The sequence below is a fragment of the Capra hircus genome, chromosome 19 (assembly GCF_001704415.2).
Source record: "Capra hircus breed San Clemente chromosome 19, ASM170441v1, whole genome shotgun sequence".
In the NCBI taxonomy this organism is placed as follows: domain Eukaryota; kingdom Metazoa; phylum Chordata; class Mammalia; order Artiodactyla; family Bovidae; genus Capra; species Capra hircus.
The window spans coordinates 13481820-13504093 of record NC_030826.1 but is presented as its reverse complement, the minus strand read 5'-3'; the positions used below and the strand labels follow the sequence as shown (position 1 = coordinate 13504093).

The window sequence follows — 22274 nt, the reverse complement described above, 5'->3', positions numbered from 1 at the left end:
ATATTCTTCTGTTGATGGACATTTAAGTTACCCCCAATTTTTTGCTGTCTGTTTTGAGTTTATTGATTTTTTAAATTTTATTTTAATTGGAGGATAATTACTTTATAATATTGTAGTGTTTTTTTGCCATACATTGGCATGAATCAGCCACGGGTGTACATGTGTTCCCCGTCCTGAACCCCCCTCCCTCCCCATCCCATCCCTCAGGGTCGTCCCAGTGCACCAGCCCTGAGCACCCTGTCTCATGCATCGAACCTGGACTGGCGATCTGTTTCACATATGATAATACACATGTTTCAATGCTGTTCTCTCAAATCATCCCACCCTCTCCTCCCACAGAGTCCAAAAGACTGTTGTATACATCTACGTCTCTTTTGCTGTCTCGCATACAGGGTCATCGTTACCATCTTTCTAAATTCCATATATATGCATTAGTGTACTGTATTGCTGCTTTTCTTTCTGGCTTACTTCACTCTGTATAAGTGTTTGTTCTGTATTCTGGATTCTAACCTTTGTGGTTATTTGTGCCGTCAGTATGTCCTTCCAGACTTTGGCTTATTTATTAACTTTGTCAATGGTGTCATGTTTTGTAGAAGTTAAGTCTGATGGATAAATCATTTCTTTTATGGTTTGAGCTTTTTGTGTCTCATCTATGACATAATCAAACCCAGAGGTAGTACTGATATTCTCCTGTATTTTCTTATTAAAAAATTAAATTTTTTATATATAGGTCTTTAACCTACCTGGAATTGTTCTTTGGGTATCAGTGTGATGCTGAAGGGCCTAATTTTATTTTTTATTTGAATACACGGTTGTCCCCCAAATCATTTTTCGGTAGCCCATTCTGTACCTGTTGAAATCTAAGATTACTCCTGTAATGCCTAATTTCTTCATATGCTTTCTTTAGTTTTTAAGCTCTTTCATTTGTCTCATTGCTATATGTGTCTATACCTGCATCAGTAAATGTCTTACTGTCTTAAATGTTCTAACCCAAGATGAGCCTTTATCTGATGGAGTGGAGCCTCTGTTGTTCTTTTAAAGAATTATGGCTATTCATGGCCACATCCCCTTCAGTATGAATTTTGAGATCAGTTGATCAAACTCCATGTAAAACCTGTCAGGATTTGGATCAAAATTGACATTTTCACTCATTTAGTCTTCTGTCGCATCTCTCCACTTGTTCAGGTTTTCAGTAGTCTTGGGTATCTTTCAACTTGGGGGTTAACTTATTTATGTTTTAGTCTTTTAGTGGTTTATTGAACATATCTCAGATTTCTGAGTGGGTTGGTTTTTTTTTTTTTTTTTGCTGTGTTATTCATTCACTGTATAGATAAGGATTGGTATCTCTTAACCTTTCAGTTTATCTAGATTTCAAAAGAAAGCATAAAATTAGGCTGTATGACATGTATAAAGTTACTTTTAAGGAGTAGGAGAAACACACAATGCCATTTAGAAAGTTTGAATCTTCTTGAAGGACAGAATTGTGTAACTAGAAAGGCAGTGTGGATAATACCATCTTCTTTCATTCTTTATTATTTTTGTGGGATATCTCATTTTGTCTTTTAGCCTGTTTGATTTGAGTGATTTCTTCTGTGTTCTATGTTACTGAACATAACTAAGAACAAGTTTTGATTTGGGTAAACTAAGTCAAAATTTAAAAAGAAATTTAATCCCTTACCTCAAAAAAGAAATGGTAATTATGTGACATGACAGAAGTGTTAGTTAATGCTATGATGGTAACCATTTTGCGATATATAAACAAGTGTATCAAATAAGCATGTTACCTACCTTAAACTTATACAATATTATCATATGTCAAATTATCTCAATAAAACTGGAAAAAAATAAGGAGCTGATTACATTATAGTGGGAGAAGGAGAAATATAATACTAGGACTATGGCACTAATTTTTAGCAGCAAGAGAACCTCACTGTGATTAAAAATAAATTTGCATGGCTACCACCATCCAGGATTTAGAATAGAGTGTTAGTAATTAAGCAATATTACTTGTAACTTCAGTTGTAAAGTACTGGGAACTATTTATAAACCTGCCAGGTTGCTAGTATTCATTGAACAGGTAATATGTCTGAGCATATGAATAGACAGAAAAAAACATTTAAAACAATTTTAAGTCTGAGTTTGGTGGTGGTTGTTGGTAACTGGACAGGCAGCATAGCATAATGATGGAGAAAATGGATTTTGGAAGCAGAAGCTGCCTGGTTCTAATCCTGGGTCTGTCATTGCCAGTAATGAGTGAGATACTTCACTATTTTCTACTTCAGTTTCCTCATCTGTAAATTGATAATAATAGGAGGATCTACTGCAGAGGTTTATTATAAGGGTTCAATTAATTGATACATGAAAAGCACTTAGAAAAGTCCTTGGAACTTAATACAGACTTCATAAATATTTGTTCTTATTAAGGTCATCTTATTAATCATTATCAGAATTATCTCTAATTCTGATGATCTTACATATAGTGAGAATTGTGTATACAAATGACTAGTTCTGTGTCTGTTTGGCAGGAACACAATAAAATGGTATCTGTTTCACAACTATTGTGTCCTTTCTTATCTAGTTGTTTAATTCTGTATTTGAAGAATCTTGCTTCAGAAAAAAATGGAATCATTACTGTTTTTGAAAGTATTCTATTCTTTCATCAGTATTACTTCTAATGTTACAGATAATTATTTTATATTAGCTGCTATTTATTTACTCATATGTGCTAAACAGTGTTCCAGGTACTTTACACGTATTGTATTACTTCTAAACCTTGAAACAGTCTTCCACGGTCTCAATAAAGGTTCAGAATAAGAAGGTATTTTGGAAAAGTTCAAAAGAAATACTTTTTTTTTTTTTTAATTTGAGGGAAATACTAACATGATTTCTATTAAAGGAAAATCAGACAAAATATACTTCTAAGGCAAAAAGCCTTAAAAGCCTGGAGGTAAAGAGGGCATTTCATTTGATAAGAGATTAAATTCATCAGAAAGATATTAGTTTGTATGCACCTAATAACCTGGTTTCAAAATGTGCAAGATAGAAACTGACGGAAAAATAAGGGGAAATAGACAAGTTCACAATCAGTAAAGATACACATTTAAACGAGCTTCTGAACAAACTTGATTAATGGATAATAGGATACTGTGTCCAACAATTGCAAAACACTTTTGTTTTGGCCACACAGTGTGGCGTACAGGATCCTAGCTCCCCGAGCAGGCATCAGACTCATGCCCCTGCTTTGGGAGCGTGGAGTCTTAATCACTGGACCACCAAGGAAGCCCTCAAAATTACTTTGTTTTTAAGCAAACATGTAATATTGAAATTGAAATATGCTGGGCCATAGCAAATCTCAAGCAACTCAAAGGATTGAAATCTTACAAGTAAGTGTCCCTGTAAGACTCATATGTTGGGAAACCATTTGAGATTTGTAGGCAGAAATTCACATATGCAGATGATACCACCCTTATGGCAGAAAGTGAAGAGGAACTAAAAAGCCTCTTGATGAAAGTGAAAGAGGAGAGTGAAAAAGTTGGCTTAAAGCTCAATATTCAAAAAACTAAGATCATGGCATCTGGTCCCATCACTTCATGGGAAATAGATGGGGAAACAGTGTCAACAGTATCAGACTTTATTTGGGGGAGGCTTCAAAATCACTGCAGATGGTGACTGCAGCCATGAAAAGAATGCTTACTCCTTGGAAGGAAAGTTATGACCAACCTAGATAGCATATTCAAAAGCAGAGACATTACTTTGCCAACAAAGGTCCGTCTAGTCAAGGCTATGGTTTTTCCAGTGGTCGTATATTGATGTGAGAGTTGGACTGTGAAGAAAGCTGAGCGCCGAAGAATTGATGCTTTTGAGCCGTGGTGTTGGAGAAGACTCTTGAGAGTTCCTTGGACTGCAAGGAGATCCAACCAGTCCATCCTAAAGGAGATCAGTCCTGGTTGTTCATTGGAAGGACTGATGCTGAAGCTGAAACCCCAATACTTTGGCCACCGGATTTGAAGAGTTGACTCATTGGAAAAGACTCTGATGCTGGGAGGGATTGGGGGCAGGAGGAGAAGGGGACGACAGAGGATGAGATGGCTGGATGGCATCAGCGACTCAATGGACGTGAGTCTGAGTGAACTCCGGGAGTTGGTGATGGACAGGGAGGCCTGGCACACTGCGATTCATGGGGTCTCAAAGAGTTGGACACGACTGAGCAACTGAACTGAACTGAACTTGCCTACTGGCTCAGCGACAAAGAATCCACCTGCCAATGCAGGCGATATGGATTCAGTCCCCAGTCTGGAGGACCCCACGTGTCTTGGAGCGCCCAGGCCCACGCACCACGACTGTCGTGCCTGTGCCCTAGAGCCTGGGAGCTGCGGCTGCTGAGGCCTGCACGCCCTGGAGTCTCTGCTCCACAATGGAGAAGCCACCTCACTGAGAAGTGGGTGCACTGCCTCTAGCGAGTAGCCCCTGCTCACCTCAACCAGAGAAAAGCCCTCACAGCAGCAAAGACCCAGCACAGCCGAATATAAACAAACACTTTTTAAAAAGAATTTAAGGTGACTCTTCAAGGTTTTTCTCTCCAGTAAGATTAAGTGGTTTGGGTATAAGGATAAGAGAAAATGATTAGCTGACTAACAAGAATGAAGTCCCAGGTAACCATACCAAGGAAGCCAGAGGTAGGGGAGCTAAGGATGTTTACAAGGATATTTAATATTGAATCCTGGAGTCTAAGCTGAGCAAGAAGAGAAGTGAGGGCATGATGGATGGTGGGAAAGTGGAAAGATTAATGGATGGGAGGGAAGTATTAGTGAAATAAAAGAATTACTGGAGAGCATGAACTGGAAGAATAGAAAGTGGTGGTCAGTTATTGGCATGCTTGAAATAAAGATTTTGGAGATGATGCAGCTACTGGGCCAGGTGAGAGGGCTCATGACCATGGAATGGGAAGCTAGAGTGGTGTGTTGAACATGACTGTGATGAGGAGGCCTGAGACGCCGGTGTTAGATGAGTCGTCCCCATGATTGTTGACCATAACCAGGAGCAGTTTAAGAGTAGAATGGACCATAGCAAGGATTGGAAGTTGAAGCGTGAGGGAGTAGACGGCATAAATAGGGTAGGAGAGTAACTGATGCAGTCTGACTGCAAGAAATTAAAATGTGTCCAGGGTTTTGAAGGAAAAGAGACGAGAAAAGGGGTTTAGAACCAAAGAGAATATTGTCCATTTACAGGAAATGTTGGAAGAAAAGTAGCAGTCTCCAAGTGAGAGGGCTTCCAGGGACAGCCAAGTTTCAAGTTAGGAAATGAAGGGGAACCTTTCAGGGAGAAGGTTGAAGAACAGAGACATTTTCACTCAGTAAAAATTAGCCATTAACCATCATTTCCATCGTCACCATCATCATGATTCATACTAAGTTTTGTGGTTAGCTCTTGTGCAATGCTATTCTTGTGGACACTTCAGTAAACTTTATACTATTGTATTGATATGTCATTTGGTATTCATTAAATATATATTTTTTCTGTAAAAGTTTGGATACCAAGGGTATAATAATATCAAAATATTCATTATCCTGTCATACATATTGGAAATACGTGTTCAATCTCATTTGTGGAATAACTGCCGTATGCCAGGCTCTTATCTATTGCTAGAAATACAAAGACAAGTAAGATACAACACCTCAAAGAGTATGGATCAGTGAACTCACCAGATAAAACGTGTGTGTGTGTGTGTGTGCTTTCTAACACACCTAGTCTGAAAGATTTGATAGACACTTCCTTAGACTGTTAGCAGTCGTGGTCCTCTCGAAGACAGGAAGGCAGTGGAAGAGGCAAGATATTAAGGGGAGCTTTTTATTTTTAACCTATGTCCTTTGAATCTTCTATTAAAATTAATTAATACAGGACTTCCCTTGTGGTCCAGTGGTTAAGAATCTGCCTGCCAATGCAGGGGACATAGGTTCTATCTTCCCTGGTCCGGGAAGATTCCGTGTGGCACCAGTCAGTTAAGCCCGTTGGCTACGACTACCGACGCCCAAGCGCCCTAGAGCCCGTGCTCTGCGAGGGAAGCTACCACGATGAGAAGCACCCACCGCCGACTAAAGAGGAGCCCCTGCTTGCCTCAACTCGAGAAAGTCCTTGCACAGCAATAAAGACCCAGAGCAACCAAAAATAAATAAAGTTAAAAAAAATAATAAGCTATGCTTTATTAAAAATGCATTTATATAGTTTGTTAATTAAAAATAAGAAAAGTTACGGAAGCTACAGTTTTTCTTTGTAGTCGTTGAAAGAAAAAGTTGTGGGGACTTCCCTGGCGATCCAGTGCTTAAGACCCCACGCTTCCACTGCAGGGGGCACAGGTTGCATCCCTGGCCAGGGAACTGATCCCACATGCTGCGTAGCACAGCCAAAAATAAAAAGAGGATAAATTATGTTTTTTAAGCCTAAGTCTTTGTCTGTTGTTTCTAGGCAGGGATCCCAATGGGACCAATACCAGCAGGAGGAATGCCTTACCTGGGACAAGCACCATTCCTGGGAATGCGTCCTCCAGGCCCACAGTACACGCCAGACATGCAGAAGCAGTTTGCCGAGGAGCAACAGTAAGAAACCTCAGGATACAAGGATAAAGATGCGTGATAGCACTTAAGTTTAAAATGCTCAGATAATCTGTGGTGCAGATTTGAAGAGGAAACAGTCACAGTCCCCTTAAAGATCTTTAAAATGCTCTTATTATTTAAAAGTGTAAAGCCAGAAGGGACCTTAGAGATCCTAGAATTCAGTCCACTGATGTTACCTCTGGGGAAAATGAAGTCCAAAGAAATAAGCAACTTGTCAGCCCAGGCTACACAGTTACTGGAAGAACCTGGACCCGAGTGCAGGCCTCCTGATTCCCAGAGCTGTTGCTCTTTCTCACGTGTGATACTGCCTCCCCAAGTAGACGTTTCTTTTTTGTATGCAGAGCAAAGAGTGTGTGTATTTTGTCTACTTCCCCGTTTTTTTTTATATATGTACTTTGAATGTAGAATGTTGTCTCCTACTTTTGCAAGGTAAGAAATAAGTTCACATCTATAATTTAGGTAAATCATTTTCTAGACTTATTTCATATATTTGGAAATTCATATAGTGGAGACATAGGATTATCTTCAGAAAATTAGATACAATTATCAGTGAAGGTTTTAGTTCTAGGAACGCAAGATGACATTGCTGAAACTATTAGTAAGAGAAGTATGAATCTAACTGTTAATAATCCCCGAAGCTGGCTCTTTACTGGTGGTTTTTCCTTCAGAAAACGATTTGAACAGCAGCAAAAGCTCTTGGAAGAAGAAAGAAAAAGACGCCAGTTTGAAGAGCAGAAGCAAAAGCTCAGACTTCTGAGTAGCGTGAAACCCAAGGTAACGTACTCCGCCCCACAGCACACCCCTGTGCGTGCCTCTTCTCACTCATTCAGTGGATTTTGTCACCGGGACACCAGGCCCAGGCCGTAGGTGTGGTTGATTGATTTTCCGTTTGTCTTAAGTCCAAAAGTGAAGGACTTTTCTTTTTCTGTAAAGAGACTTTATTGTTGAAGGGAATGAGATGTCAGTCATTATCTTCTCCATCTGTGTGTGCTACCTTGGGGTGCTTATAACCTTTTCTGGGAAAGCATTAACACTGGAGACTTAATATCGAACACCTATACCCTAAAGCAGGGGTCCCCAGCCTCTGGGATCTAATTTCCCGATGATCTGAAGTGGAGCTGATGTAATAGAAATAAAGTGCATAACAGGTGTCACGTGCTTGAATTATGCTAAAACACTCTCCGCCTTCCCCATCGCCCCACCCGCCCCCCACACCTCCCATCCCCGTCCCCACCTGTGGAGAAATTGCCTTCCACGAACTGGCCCCTGTTGCCAAAAAGGTTGGGGACCACTGGCCTAAAGTGATGGACCTTTTACTAATATTCTATGGAGTATTGTTTCATTTTGCTATGTGTCAGTGTTTTTCTGACTTGGAGAATTCACTGCCTGACATATGTGGTAAAATATTGGAAATAGTTGAATATCTGCAGTTCTCTTTCAACTTGTGTGGATTTAGGACAAAGTGTGAGAGGTAAGTGAAGAAATAGATATACGTTTATTGTCTCTCAGGCAGGAGAGAAGAGTAGAGATGATGCTTTGGAAGCCATAAAAGGAAACTTAGATGGGTTTTCCAGAGATGCTAAGATGCACCCTACTCCAGCATCACACCCTAAGAAACCAGGTAGTTTAAATTTTAATTTTCTTTTGATGGAAGATGATTGAAGTCCCTGTGCTTTTAATTGACCGGTGTAGGTGTGTGGAGAGTGAGTGTTGAATTGTGTGTGTGTGTGGAGAGTGAGTGTTGAATTCTTCCTTCAAGCTAAATACAGATTTAGATGTTTTAAAATTTATAGTGGATTAAGAGCTATGGTCTAGATAACTGTCTTGGGGGGGAAACATTCTTGTCTTCTAGTAAATGTCAGTATGTCAACTTCACTTGTAAATCTTCTGTAGAAATGAGTATGTTAACATTAGTAAAATTCATTCACTCAAAGCAAATGTAGTAAATGAGTTTACTATTGAATTCTTATTATTTTAAATTAATTTTACTTTTTATGAACTAGTGAACTAGTTTAGGTTTTACTCAATGTGATTAAACTTACAAATTTTCTCAATGATTCCTTTAAAAAGTCTAATTTTCTTGTGAAATTTTAGTTTTTTCTTTGTAGAAATGAAAATACATTTCTTTGTAGTTTTTATTTCATTATTTTATATATTCCTTTCATTATGTCATTATCAAATAAGCAAAGGAAAAGCACCTGATAAAGCAGAGTAAAGGAAGTTTGTGGGGGGCGGGGGGTGGGATTGCACGTGTGTAAAACATGTAGCAGCTGAAATGAATCTTACCTTCACATAGCTGTTACCACATCCTTTTTTAAAATTTGATATTTTGACATTTTATTCTCAGCTAATTTCAAGTTTAACATACCATTAATGGGTGAATAGTTTTCATAAATAATTCAGCTAAATACTATTTTTTCCTAGCATATATCATATTGACAAATTTTATCTTAAACCTTTATAGTATCTTTTATAGGTGATATCAGGAAAAAATAATCTAATGTTGGCACAGTAATGAGTTCTTGACTTTCTGGGACAGCTTTGCCTCTGTCCATTAATTTCACTTGTTAGATTATATACTCAGATTATCATTACAAAAAATGTGCCCCAAAGTAAAATATGTACTGAGATTGAAAAGGGAATGGATATTAGTGATCAGAATGAGTTCAGAAAGGAGAAGCATACCTCAAGGTGAAAATGTATCAGCTGAGTAAGCTAGTCAGTGAATCACTGAAGTACAGTCATTGGAACGGTGAAATTAGACCCAGCATGAAGCTTAGAAAAAGGAGAAGAAGGCAGAGAGGGGCGGCCATTGCCAGGTCACATACTGCTCTGTCCATATAGAATGCCTCTCTTGGGCAGCCAAGTATAGTTTAACAACCTCACAGGTTAAATAATAAATTGGGGTTTTGATGTTCAGTTAATTTCTTGAGTTCATTCAGCATGCATGCAGTTAGCTGTTTCTAGTTAACTGCTTCATGCTTAGCTAGAAAAATACATTTTTTTCTGAAGCAAGCCCAAGGAATTACCAGAGCTTCTCCAGCTAGGGTCTTAAACCTAGGCCTAAAGCACCTAAAGAGTTTCCAGCCTTTTTCCACCACAGACATCTTTTAATTTTCGCCTGTAGACTGTTTATCTTAAAATAGTGAATATACAAACTGTATCACATAATTTTTATGCTTATTAATCATATATATATAGCTATGAGTTTTTAAGCCAAATATATACCGCATAGAATAAAAGTAATTCCAGTAAAATGCAAAGAAATATTGGTATAGCCTAAAAAAAAATTGGTTTAGCCCAAATAGGATCCATCTAAAAATATTCATCGTAGCTCTCAGTTTTCCATTATTGCTATTATATTCTACTAGTAATGGTCAGAGAACTGAAACTGAGAACTTAAGTACACGCTCTCAGACACTCTCAGTAACCATTATTGGGAGGGTTGGGATTCATTATGACATGGCTTTTTTTTCTTTTTAATTTTTTTATAGTCATTTTGCATTTTTCATGGAACTTTAATGCTCCCAGGTTTTATTTCATGGATCCAAAAGAGAAGCACATGGTGTCCCCATTTTTCAAATGAGGGCTTTAAAAAAAAAAAAAAGACTGCTCCTTGTGACATTAGACTTTAGTATTAATAAATGTTACAGCGATTCAAAGTTTGCAATGTGAAGAAGCAATAATAATAGTATTGTGAATGAGCCTTGTATTAAACCTAATCCCTGTAGAGAGGTTTATTACATAAGTGAATCTCATATTTGACAGTAAAAAGCCATACTGACATTTGTATCTTTTAAAGGCAGAGTTCTTTTAAACATAGCACTTAGCTAGGGTTTATTTTTCTGATTGGCTGCTAAGTTATTTGACTTAACACTTTATGGTGTCCTAATTTTGGTGCCTCTCCCAAGAAAGCATCACTTTGGTAATGTGTTTGATGTTCTTGTTGCCCCTATAATGTTCATTCCCTGTATAGTAGCTTTCATCCTCATATGAAATATGAACTATGCTAAGTGTATCAATTAGGCATGATTTATCAAAAATTATAGGTATGTGTCATGCATTGTATTTTACTGGCATAATGAAATTTAGTCATCAGCATATATCTCTAAAATGTATTCAGCAGCATATAGGCAGATTTTCTTATTTATATTGGTTTGAGAAAATAGTATCCAAATAAACAGATCAGTTGTTTCAAAAGTAATCACCGCTTTGATGTAAATTACTAGTGGTCTCAAGGAAAAACATTAGTGCTATTCTAATCAAAGAAGGAAAGAAATTTTGAATTTTACAGTTTTCTCCTTTTGAACCAAGTGCAAAATAGCTATAAAGCCTCTTTTTTAAAAAGACCGACAAGTTACTTATGGATGGTCATCGAAGTGCTTTGCATTCACTGTGCGATTCCGTTTGACTGTTGTTACACGGTGTTTCCTAGTCACCTCCACTGTTCACGTTTCAGTGTATTCTGTTGGAGTTGTGTTGCATCTCAGTTTCTTTTCCCCTGTTAATTTCATTTCTGTGTGTTTCATTGCCATTTTCCGTTTTGCAGATTATCCCACATCATCTCATTCTACTAAAACTGTCTCCCCATCACCTGCCTTTCTTGATGAAGAAGAATTCAGTGACTTTATGCAGGGGCCTGTTGAAGTTCCCACATGTGGGCCTTCCTCCACTTCCCAGCCTTTTCAGTCTTTCCATTCCACCACCCCACTTGGCCAGTTGCATGTACAGAAGGCTGGAGCACAGCCTCTCCCTCCAGGTCAGAGTCCGGTGTCTATTGCCTTACATGGTGTCCCTGGGCAAATTCCTTGTTTCTTTACTGCTTCGGCCTCGTACAATGTGCAGGAAACAGGTAACTCCTAAGCTCTTAATGAAAGTATTTTGAAAAATCTAGAAAATTTTATTTCACTTACGTAGAATAATACAGTGATGTTGGCAAAGAAACATGGGCCTGAATATGTGAGTACTATTGAAATTCACCAAAATATGACTAGATAAGAATCTAGATTTTTTTTTAAAATCTAGGGGCCTCTATTATTTTTTAAATTACGAAAGTATGCTAACACATTTACAGGAGACCTGGAAAATACAGAAAAAAGTTACATACAGTTCCACTAAATATTACAATTATTTTTAAGTAAATGAAGATATTTTGTTAAAGTTTTAGTATCAAGCTCTCAAAAATCAATAGAATGAATAGACAGAAAAAGAGGTATATAGTAGACCTTTAAAGCACTGTGAACCAATTCAACAGTTAAGATTTACACGGTTTTCATATAACACAGGATACAAACTTTGTTCACATTTCCTGAACTGTAAATCAGGAGACACTGGAACATATCCAGGGACATAAAGCAAGGTGAAAAAAACAAGGTGCAAAAGTTTCATGGTCTAAAGGCATTGAAAGGACAGAGTCTGTTCTCTTTTTACTATGAAATTATATTAGAAATCAATATCAAAAGTTATTTGAAAATAACCCACGTATTTTCAAGTGCACTGTAACATTTACCAAAACTTAGCCTTTGAAAGCCTCAATAAAGTTAAAAGACTGAAAAAACACAGAGGCTGATTGCAGAGAAGAAACATTTAAATGAGAAATTAATTTCAAAATGAGAATTAATATCAAAGATTACTTTAAAAACACTGTGTATTTGGAAATTAAATGCCCACTTTTAAACGGTAAGTGTATCTAAGAAGTTAGGGTCCATTTTAATTACGTTAGAACAAACTGATTTTTTCAGAAGGTGACTCTTGTTTGATCATTCTCTTAAGAGTAATGAGCCAGGGAAAGCTGCTTTAGAAAGTGCTCTCTGGTTCAGTGATAAAGCACATGGGGGTTCAGAAGCCCGGGGTCTCCATTTACTATCAGTTTGTCCTTGGACAAATCTGTGAACATTTCTGTACCTCGGTTTTAATCACATGTGGGAGCGAGGGGTGAGGGGGGCACTTACTCTGTCTTGAGATTTGGAATAGTGCTGAGAGGGCTCTTAGCTGACATGTTCTTGTCCACACTTTCTCAATTGACAGATGCAGAAATAGGCAATAGTCTATAGAAGTGTCTATATCTTGTGTAGGTCACCAGATTTCTAAGGTAACACATCTTCCACCATGCTATTCTACCTATTGTCTCACAGAATTCCTGAGAATCAAAGAAGATAATGATGGTGAAGTTCTCTAAAATCACTGAAGTATCTCAAGTCCTGTACAAACGTGTGGACTTGAATTATTTCAAAATTTAAATTATATGTGGCAGGACCTTCCCTTTAGAATCTGGGGGTGGAAATGGATGGTTGAAAAATTAGAAGCTTGCAATAATATACAAATAATCCTTCATGCTGTTTGTTTAGGCTCTTCCTTGGAGAAGCTCCTAGTATCTTGTGATTTAAGTACATCTGGGCAGGAACAAATTAAATTAAATACCTCTGAAGTTGGGCACAAAGCCCTAGGCCCAGGTTCCAGTAAGAACCATCCCAGTTTAATGGCCAATAATGGGGGTGCTGTAGATGGACGTGTAAGAGGTACCACTGCTGCAGAGGCAGAAAAGACTTCAGACCAAAACCTGTCCATTGAAGAGAGTGGTGAGCTCATGAAATTTTCAGCAAAAAGTTCATTTAACCAAGTGTCGCTCAAATGCTAACACCCTAAGCGTTAATCTTAAAATGAATGCTGCTTGATTTTGCTAATTGAAATTTTTTGCTTAAAATATATGTAATGCATTCTTTTCTGGAATTAACCCCTATGATTTTGCTCTGAATTCTTTCAACACACTGTTACTCCTTTAGAAAAATTTTTTTGATAACCAGTTTTTTAATCAAAATCATTCCTGATTTAAAATTTCTTCTTTTATTTTATAAAAACTTTTCCCCCTCTTAAACTTTCTGTTCTTCCTTAAGGTTGAAAACTTAAAATTTAACTAGAAAAGTCACCAATGAGAATATGTTTTGCTTCTTTGAAATAAACCGTACACACCGCTGCCTGAAGATCCACATTTTTGTAAACTCAACTTGCAGAGATGAATGTGGACAACTCAGGAGGCAAACTCTTGGAGGCTGTTTTACAGGACAAAGTGCAAAACAAAAATTTTAAATAAAAATGCTATACATCTGAGGCAGCAGTGTCATATTCAAGATTTTAAAACATAAGACTTTGCAAAGAAACATTATTAAAAGCTGCAAGTGAAGCTTGGGCAAATTTTTTTTTTTTTGTACACGTAATTTTTAAACCATTGCCTATCATGTTTTTGCCTTTAATTTGTAATATATGTGAATGACACAAGCTTCATGTGATCCAGAGTATTGATTTGGTACATCTTAGGGTTTTTGGGGGGTTTTTTTGTTTATGTTTTTATAAAAACATAAACTGTGTTTTTAGTTTATGCCTTAGGACAACGTTAATGTACAAGAGTTGGTTAGAAACCAAATTTTAGTTGAATTGGTGACTTTTTTTTAGTGTCTCCAGCCAGCACTCTTCTTATAAAAAGCCATGACTCAGTGTGATTTCCGCTTCTGTTGCATGGACCATTACATACATTAGATGATGTTCTTTATCTCCTAGGTGTGGGGGTATTTCCCTCACAGGATCCTGTTCAGCCCAGAATGCCTCCTTGGATTTACAATGAGAGTCTGGTTCCAGGTAAAAAGAGCTTTTTTGCCCAAGATTCCTATCTGGATGCTTTACTTCAAATGTTGTCATGTAGTTGTAAATGTTTACTAGTGTGGCTACAGAATATGCAGAAGAAATTATAACTTTATTTTTTCTGAAAGAGTACAGAAAATTAAATACAGCTAGTGTTTATGACTGCATCATATATGAAATAACTATATAAATGAAGGAAAAGTATTTTGCTGTAATGTTTTAATGACCATCATATAACTTTTATTTCTAAAAGGTTGTCTTAGATTTACTATTTTAAAAGACACTATCAAACTATAGCATCACCAACTCAGTGGACATGAATTAGAGCAAACTCTGAGAGAGAGCGAATAACAGGGAATCCTGGCGTGCTGCAGTCTACAAGGTCGCAAAGAATTGGACACGACTTAGCAACTGAAGCTTTTAAACACACACGTAATTTCCTAGCCAGAATATGTGTTCTTGGACTTCCCTGGCGGTCCAGTAGTTAAGAATTGCCTGCCAGTGCAGGGGACATGGGTTCCATCCCTAGTCTGGGAGGATCCCACATGTCACCGAGCGGCTAAGCCCATGAGCCACAGCTGCTGCAGCCCGCATGCCCTAGATCCCATGCTCCGCAGCAAAGGAAGCCACCGCAGCAAGAAGCCTGCGTGCAGGAGTGAGGAGCCCAGCACAGCCAAATGAACCGATACAGATGTAAAGCCATATGTCCGTATGGGACGCCTGCTGACCTTTAATCCATGTGCAATGCTAGACGTAGAATTTCTTTTTAAACATTTTTCTCTGTCTACCTTAGCCCTACTTTCATCCATCAACTCCTCTAACTAGGGTCTCCAGTTTCAGCGAATCTGCATACAGAACATCCAGTTGAATTTGAATTTTATATAAACAGCAAATAATTATGTAGAATAAGTATACCCCATGCAGTATTGGCATCCTGTATTTTATTCAGCAACCCTATCCCTAACAGCTTTTCCCACTTTGTCCTTTGGAAAGTCCATTTTATTGCGAAAGACTCCCCCGTGAACCCTTCCCTTTTTTCAAACACTTATTCCCCTCTCTCACTTCAGCTGTAACTGTGTCTTCCTCTGAAGGCTCTGTTCCCAAACACCTTACCCAGTGATGTTTTCTCTAATAGCCTCTGCTTCACTGGGACAAGAGTATGGGTCTAATTTGCGCTTCCCACTGCTATTAGCATTTGCAGATCAGTTCCGCCATCATTACTCTACAACTTCCTTTTTAAAACCCGAAGCATCTGCTTATACCACCTCTGTCTTACTGCTGTTACTGTCTCCTAGTGAGGAGACTCCCTCTTACCTTTAACCCAAAATCTTCATCTGTAGAACCAAGCTCCAGCCTCTCTTCTAAGCTCCAGACCCTAATTGTCTGCTGGACATTTCCACTTGATTATCTTTATAGCAACTCAAACCCTTGGTGTGGCTTCAGTTCTGTTAAAGCAGTTTGACTTAGGATTCGTGTATAAGCATCAATGACAACGAAAAAGGTGGATCATTTGTAATATGTTTACGTTTGTAATCTGGTCTTTCCTTTAATAGATGCCTATAAGAAAATTTTAGAAACCACAATGACTCCAACTGGAATAGACACTGCTAAACTTTATCCCATCCTGATGTCGTCTGGGCTTCCCAGGGAAACTCTTGGACAGATATGGGCCTTAGCTAATCGAACCACACCTGGAAAACTGACTAAAGAAGAGCTTTATACCGTTCTTGCCATGATAGCAGTAACACAGGTAGACGTTCTTTTGAAGGTTAGGTTTATATTTTCGATATAAACTGAGAGAATATGAATCCTTTTTTCTACAACTTATAGAACTCTTTAGACATTAAAATTTAGGTTATTTTCAGGACAGAGTTCTTCAGAATATACTGTTTATATGATATGCGTGCTAGCACGATACTCTTTTATTTAAAGACTGTAGTAACATTCTCTGACCTAACTGTAATCCTTTTGAGCTTGAAAAGTTAGTAATAGATGAAGTTACTCTCTCTGTCCTTTGAAGTCTTTGTCTAAAATTCCTTAGATATAGATAAAGTGTACTCGGTCTGGCAGCAGTTTTTCTCATATTACAAAATCACTGTAAAGGATTTGATTACAGTGAATTAACCAAACTTGTCAGAGAGTGAAAATGTCAGATTGAGTGTGTGTTGGCCATTTCTCTGCTGCGTATTAGATTGACATTAACCTTATAACTTATTTTCTGGTGTCAAATTCCTGAGTTCTGGGAGAGTCAGAGCAGAAAACCCCAGGGCTGCAGATGTTACATTTAGGTCTCTGTGTCAGATGTGGGCCATATGTGGTTTGCAGTTTCCTAAAATGTTCCCGTTTTCCTCGTGTTCTGTGTAGAGGGGTGTTCCTGCCATGAGTCCTGATGCTTTAAATCAGTTTCCAGCGGCTCCTGTTCCAACGTTAAGTGGCTTTCCTGTGACTTTGCCAGCTGCTGTGAGTCAGCCCACAGGGATGCCCTCAGGCCCTGCAGGCTCCATGCCCCTCACCCTCGGACAGCCAGTCATGGGCATTAACCTTGTTGGGCCAGTCGGGGGAGCTGCAGCCCAGGCTTCCAGCGGCTTCCTGTCAGCTTACCCTGCAAATCAGGTAGATGAAGAGGCTGTGCGTTTTCCAAGTTATCTCTGAAAGTGAATCCGAGCAAGTGTTTTTTCCAAGAAATGTAGTAAAGATTGCTGTATTATGATGGACACTGGCAGTGGAAATTAAGCAGTGGTAAATGGCACCCCACTCCGGTGTTCTTGCCTGGAGAGTCCCGGGGATGGCGGAGCCTGGTGGGAGTCAGACACGACCGGAGCGACGCAGCAGCAGCAGCAGCAGAACAGTACAACATTGAATTCTTCATTATTTAAAAAGCAAGAGGATTTCTGAAGCCTTCAGATACTTGAATCTTGGCTAAAAATGTGTAGTTCTTTATCATACGTCTTTTAAACGCCAAGTTTAATAAAGCTAGTTAAATCCTTAAGCTGTTTCTTTTGAAAAAGCTGCTAAGCCTGATTAAGATGTTTCCGTTTATTTTTCATTTCTCAGTTTAGCAAAAAAAAAATTTTAAACATAAATTTAGTGTTAGTAAAAAATGTGGGGAAAGGATTTTTTGGTACAGCCTTTTTGGAAGGCACATTTGGCAATAGCTATCAAAATTCTAAATATTCGTGTCTTCTTACCCAGCAGTCGTTCTATTAGGAGTCCATCTCACAGAGCTAGTAACTCAAATGAGCAAAAATATGCAAGGATATTTGTTGTAGCGTTGTTTGTTAGAGTGAAAATTAGGAATAGCTGCATATCTATCAACCAGAAGGCAATGTTAAGTAAGTTTTGGTTTATCTACACAGGGGTAAACTATTGGATATTCAGATGAATGTGGTGGATGCGCATGTACTGCGTGAAAAAGATGTCCATGTTGAATGATATCATTCAAGTGCAAGGCAGTGCAGTACAAGCTTGTTTTTCGATAAAACAAATGACCTGTTAACAGTGTTCACTTCCTAGAGCACGGGATTACGAGTCAGTGTTCACAGTTTATACATATATGTGATAGATTAAAACAAGTTTGTTTCACTTGTCATATATAAATGTGATTAAACTGTTTCATAGAGATGGCAGTTTCTCAATCTATTAAATGTGATTCAGCTATTTAAAAATTATATAAATTAAGTTTAAACCGGTCTTTTACCATTTTTACAAGAGTATTTACCAGTACTAAGCAGCATTCTTGCCTTAAGCAGTTGAGCTGATGTTATGTCTAAAGGGTGTTCTCCTAAAATTAGGTATTTGTACTGAAATGGGAGCATTTTAAAAGGTTGTCTTTGAGGTTGTTGGTTAAAGATCTGTGATTTAGCTTTTTGTTATTGGATGTTTTCTGTTTCCATGTCCTCTGTAAACCTAGGTGGTCAAACCAGAAGATGACGACTTCCAGGATTTTCAAGATGCTTCCAAGTCAGGGTCACTTGATGACTCATTCAGTGATTTCCAAGAGCTGCCGGCTTCTTCAAAATCAAATAATTCTCAGCTTGGAAACAGGTAGAAAAGAGTTGCATATCGTTAATATAGCATTTAATAATTGAGAAAGAGGCAGTCTACAATAAGAAGCCTAAATATAAATAAGAGAATTAAGACTCCTTACTGTCATGATTTCTAGATGATTCCCACTGTATTCATACTTTCATTCTCCAAACTTCTCTCTCCTTTGTCCACCTTAAACTTCAGCTTCTACCATTCCTTCCAGTATACACCTACTTGACAGTATTTCTTTTTACTTGTGCTAAACCTGATTTATTACAACTGAGTGTATTTGTGGCAAGGATGACTTCATATTCTTACATTAGATTCAGGTCTTCAACTGCTGAAAAGCTTTATAGACAGGGGTACATATTTTAATATGTTGCAATATAGTATATATTATTGCTAATCTATACTATATACTAATATATTATTGCATACTATTTGCAGAAATCATTTAGAAATTGAAATGAATATATATTTGAAATTGAAATATGAATAGACATGAAATATAAAAATTCATGTCTCTCTTATGTTTAAGTTGAAATTGGTGGCTTTTAGGCCTTGAGGTTTCCATTTGCATGAAAATGTTAATCAGTTGTGTCTGACTCTTTGTGACCCCATAGACTGTAGCCTGCTGGGCTCCTGTGTCCTTGGGATTCTCCAGGCAAGAATATTGGAGTGGGTAGCCATTTGCTTCTCCAGGGAATCTTTCTGACCCAGGGATTGAACTCAGGTCTCCTGCCTTGTAGGCAGATTCTTTACCATCTGAACCACAGTTGCGTAAATTAGTTTTTCTAATGTTTTATGTACTAGCTTAACTTTTAGGTATAGTAACTGATTCAGGATATAGTCAACACCTTTCCATCTTTTTTTAAGACTTTTTTTGTTTGTTATGGACCATTCTTAAAGTCTTTATTCAATTTGTTATAACATTGCTTCTGTTTTGTGCCTTGGTTTTTTGGCCACAAGGCATGTAGTGTCTTGGCTCTCCAACCAGGGATTGAACCCCACCTCTTGCATTGGAGGGCAAAGTCTTAACCACTGACAGGCCAAGGAAGTCCCTCCATTATTTTTTAAAATTTTATTTACTTATTTTTGGCTGTGCTAGGTCTTCATTGCTTCACACAGGCTTTCTCTAGTTGCAGTGCCTGAGACTTTCGTTATAGCGGCTTCTCGTTGTGGAGCACGGGCTCTGGGGCACATGGCCTTCAGTAGTTTTGATGCATGGGTTTAGTTGCCCAGGGGCGTATAGGATCTTAGTTTCCTGACTAGGGATAGAACCCGCGTCCTCTGCATTGGCAGGCAGGTTCTTAACCACTGGACCACCAGGGAAGTCCCTCCATCATCTTTTAAAAGTATTCATTAATAAATACTTCTTCCACCAAGTAAAGCATATGAGGCTTTGAGTAATAAGCAGTGTGAATTTCTTTGGTTGTTTTGGGAACTTGTTTTTGTCAGGATACATATTCCATTTCTCTTATATTCCTGTTTGTGCAATTTCACTTACCTTTTCTGTTTTAACCAGTTGATTATCTCTTAGCACTTCCTGCAGACACTATAAGAAGAACTTAGGGATAGGCATAGGGAAAGAATTGTTTTCCTAATTTTAAGACTACATCAAACACTTGTAAATGACACATAGAAGAGACATATGAGGGATGTGACTCTAAAGTACTGGGAGTTCAAGCCACACACAGATTACTTACACGGTAAACACATAATCCTTCTTTCTCAGGTCTCTTGCTGTGCACAAATTGATATATACATATATATATACTTTATATATATGTATTTGGCTCTGCCAGATCTTAGTTGTGACACGTGGAATCTTTAGTTGTGACTTGTGGGATCTAGTTCCCTGACCAGGGATTGAACCCAGGCCCTCTGCATTGGGAACTTGGAGTCCCAGCCACTGGACCACCCGGGAAATCCCACATATTGGTCTGTTGTGCTCTTGTCTAGAACATGTCTGAATACCCAAGGCATCTCAAATTACCTGCATAAAATGGTTCATTATTTTCCTGCTAAAGCTAAATAAAAATTTGTTAAATCACATATCCAGTCACCTAATCAGAAACATGTTGATTTTGACCCCCTCCTCGTTCCTGCTCGGTATGGGAAAAGGCCCTGTGTGATCTGGCTTCTGCCAGCCCTCTTGACTGTTGCTATTTCCCCACAGCTTATCTCCAGCCACACCTAAACTGCCAAACTGACCATGCTCTAAAGCTTCTGGCGTTTTACATCCTGTTTTCTTGCATCTAAAGCTCTCTCTAAAGTTAATTCTAGTTCCATGTCAAAGATTGATTTAATACAGGAAGGTTTTACTAACCCTTCTCCATCAGTCCCTACCTCCAAGATGAGTTCAGGGCCTCTCCTTCTCTACTGCTGTGGCAGCTTGTGAATATCTGTGCCCTAACTGCCATTCCTGGTTGACCTGACTATTCCCCCTTCCTCAGCTGTAGGTAACTGATGACAGGATTTCATGTGTCTATATGTATTACTTAGCCCACAATATGTAGTTCATTAAAGGTTTGTTGGATGAATATATTGTAGTATGAAGGTTACAAACTGAATTTATCAAATTGATGATTCATTCCTCTGGGAGAAAACTCTTCAGCAGATCAAATTGAAATTTGAGCATAGAAAGTTTTAAGATGATGGCCTGACTTGAACTATTTAATAGGGTATTAGCAATTTTGTGTGGCATTATCTCCACATAATAGTTTACTTTCATGTATAGCCATACTTTGCAGGTTTTTCTTCTTCAATTCTGGCTTGACTACTGCTATGGTTTCCTTGCATGAAAACATTTGTTCATGTCTAAGAATTCACACTCAGTGTTCGTTTATTCATTCAGACACATTTACATAGCATCTGCTGTGTGCCAGACATTGGGATAGTCGCTGGAAATACACAAGCAAAAGGCACAGTTCCTGCTCTAAAGATGCTTAGGTTTATCTGGGTATTTATATTGTCTAATAAAACTCCCTTAGAATTGCTCCTTCAGTCATGTGTACGTTCATGTGTAATGAATTCCCTGTCTTAACGATGATCTGTATTCCATATTGTGAATTATTTGAAAAGGATATTTGTTAAGTCTGATATAAATAGTTAAGCCTAGGTTAAGACCACTTTGGGCAGCATTTATAACCAAAAAATAGGCATTGTTTGAGAAGATGAAAAGGCAAATAAAGTGTTAGAAATAGGCTGGAGCAGAGAGTATCGTTAGTCTGTGGGGAGAAAATGACATTAGTTAAGAGCAGGCACTGGTTATGGACTGCCTTATGATTTGTGACATGATCTGTAAAGCATTTTAGAAATGAGTGGCATGGTGAAAGTGACTCTTGCTACTGTGTATGGGATAAATGCAGCTTCCATGGTGCTCCTGTTGAGAGATGATGAGAGATGCTCTCAGTTTAGAGTTACAGGTACTGAGAAGGGTTTATCTGAGAAATTGGTTGGACTCAGTGTTGAACTGGATGTCAGAGTCCTGGAGAGCTGTCATGAAAGGGCTTCTGGAAGGGAGCAACATCATTCATTTATCCATTTGGAAAATACTTGCTGTGTGCCAGACACTGGGGAACCGCATATAGTAAAACAAAGCAGACATGTAGAGCTGATGCTAGAACAGCTGAAAAGGATTAAAGCACATGGGGGTTTTGAGTTGGCTTATTTTCTTTTGCGTTGAATTTTTATTTATTTTTAAAATTTATATAGTTTTGGCTGCACCAGGTCTTGGTTGCTATGCATGACTTTCTCTGTGGTGAGTGGGGTCTACTCTCTAGGTTCGGAGAGCAGCCTTCTTACTGCTGTGGCTTCCCTTGTTGCGGAGCACGGACTCAGTAATTGTGGTGCACAAGCTTAGTTGCCTGATGGCGTGGGATCTTCCTGGATCAGGGACTGAACCCCTGTCCCCTGCATTGGTAGGGGCAGGCAGATTCTTAACCCCTGGACCACCAGGGAAGTCCTTTTGCTTTTGAAATGGGTTTATTTAGCAGGGTG

The 22274-nt window shown here is 38.4% G+C and overlaps 1 protein-coding gene across 17 annotated transcripts in view; it reads left to right on the top strand.

Moving 5' to 3' along the window:
* The window catches only part of SYNRG (synergin gamma), an 87793-nt gene that overhangs the window by 21444 nt on the left and 44075 nt on the right, over positions 1 to 22274 (top strand). For 7 of the 17 annotated variants that reach the window (XM_018064182.1, XM_018064189.1, XM_018064188.1 and 4 more), the window contains exons 4-12: positions 6463 to 6593; positions 7280 to 7385; positions 8121 to 8232; positions 11161 to 11463; positions 12959 to 13189; positions 14166 to 14243; positions 15800 to 15996; positions 16611 to 16859; positions 18157 to 18290. In XM_018064182.1, coding sequence (XP_017919671.1) covers positions 6463 to 6593; positions 7280 to 7385; positions 8121 to 8232; positions 11161 to 11463; positions 12959 to 13189; positions 14166 to 14243; positions 15800 to 15996; positions 16611 to 16859; positions 18157 to 18290 — 1541 coding nt within the window. The remainder of the gene's footprint in view (positions 1 to 6462; positions 6594 to 7279; positions 7386 to 8120; positions 8233 to 11160; positions 11464 to 12958; positions 13190 to 14165; positions 14244 to 15799; positions 15997 to 16610; positions 16860 to 18156; positions 18291 to 22274) is intronic. The other 10 variants (XM_018064196.1, XM_018064193.1, XM_018064195.1 and 7 more) reach the window with 4 other exon arrangements.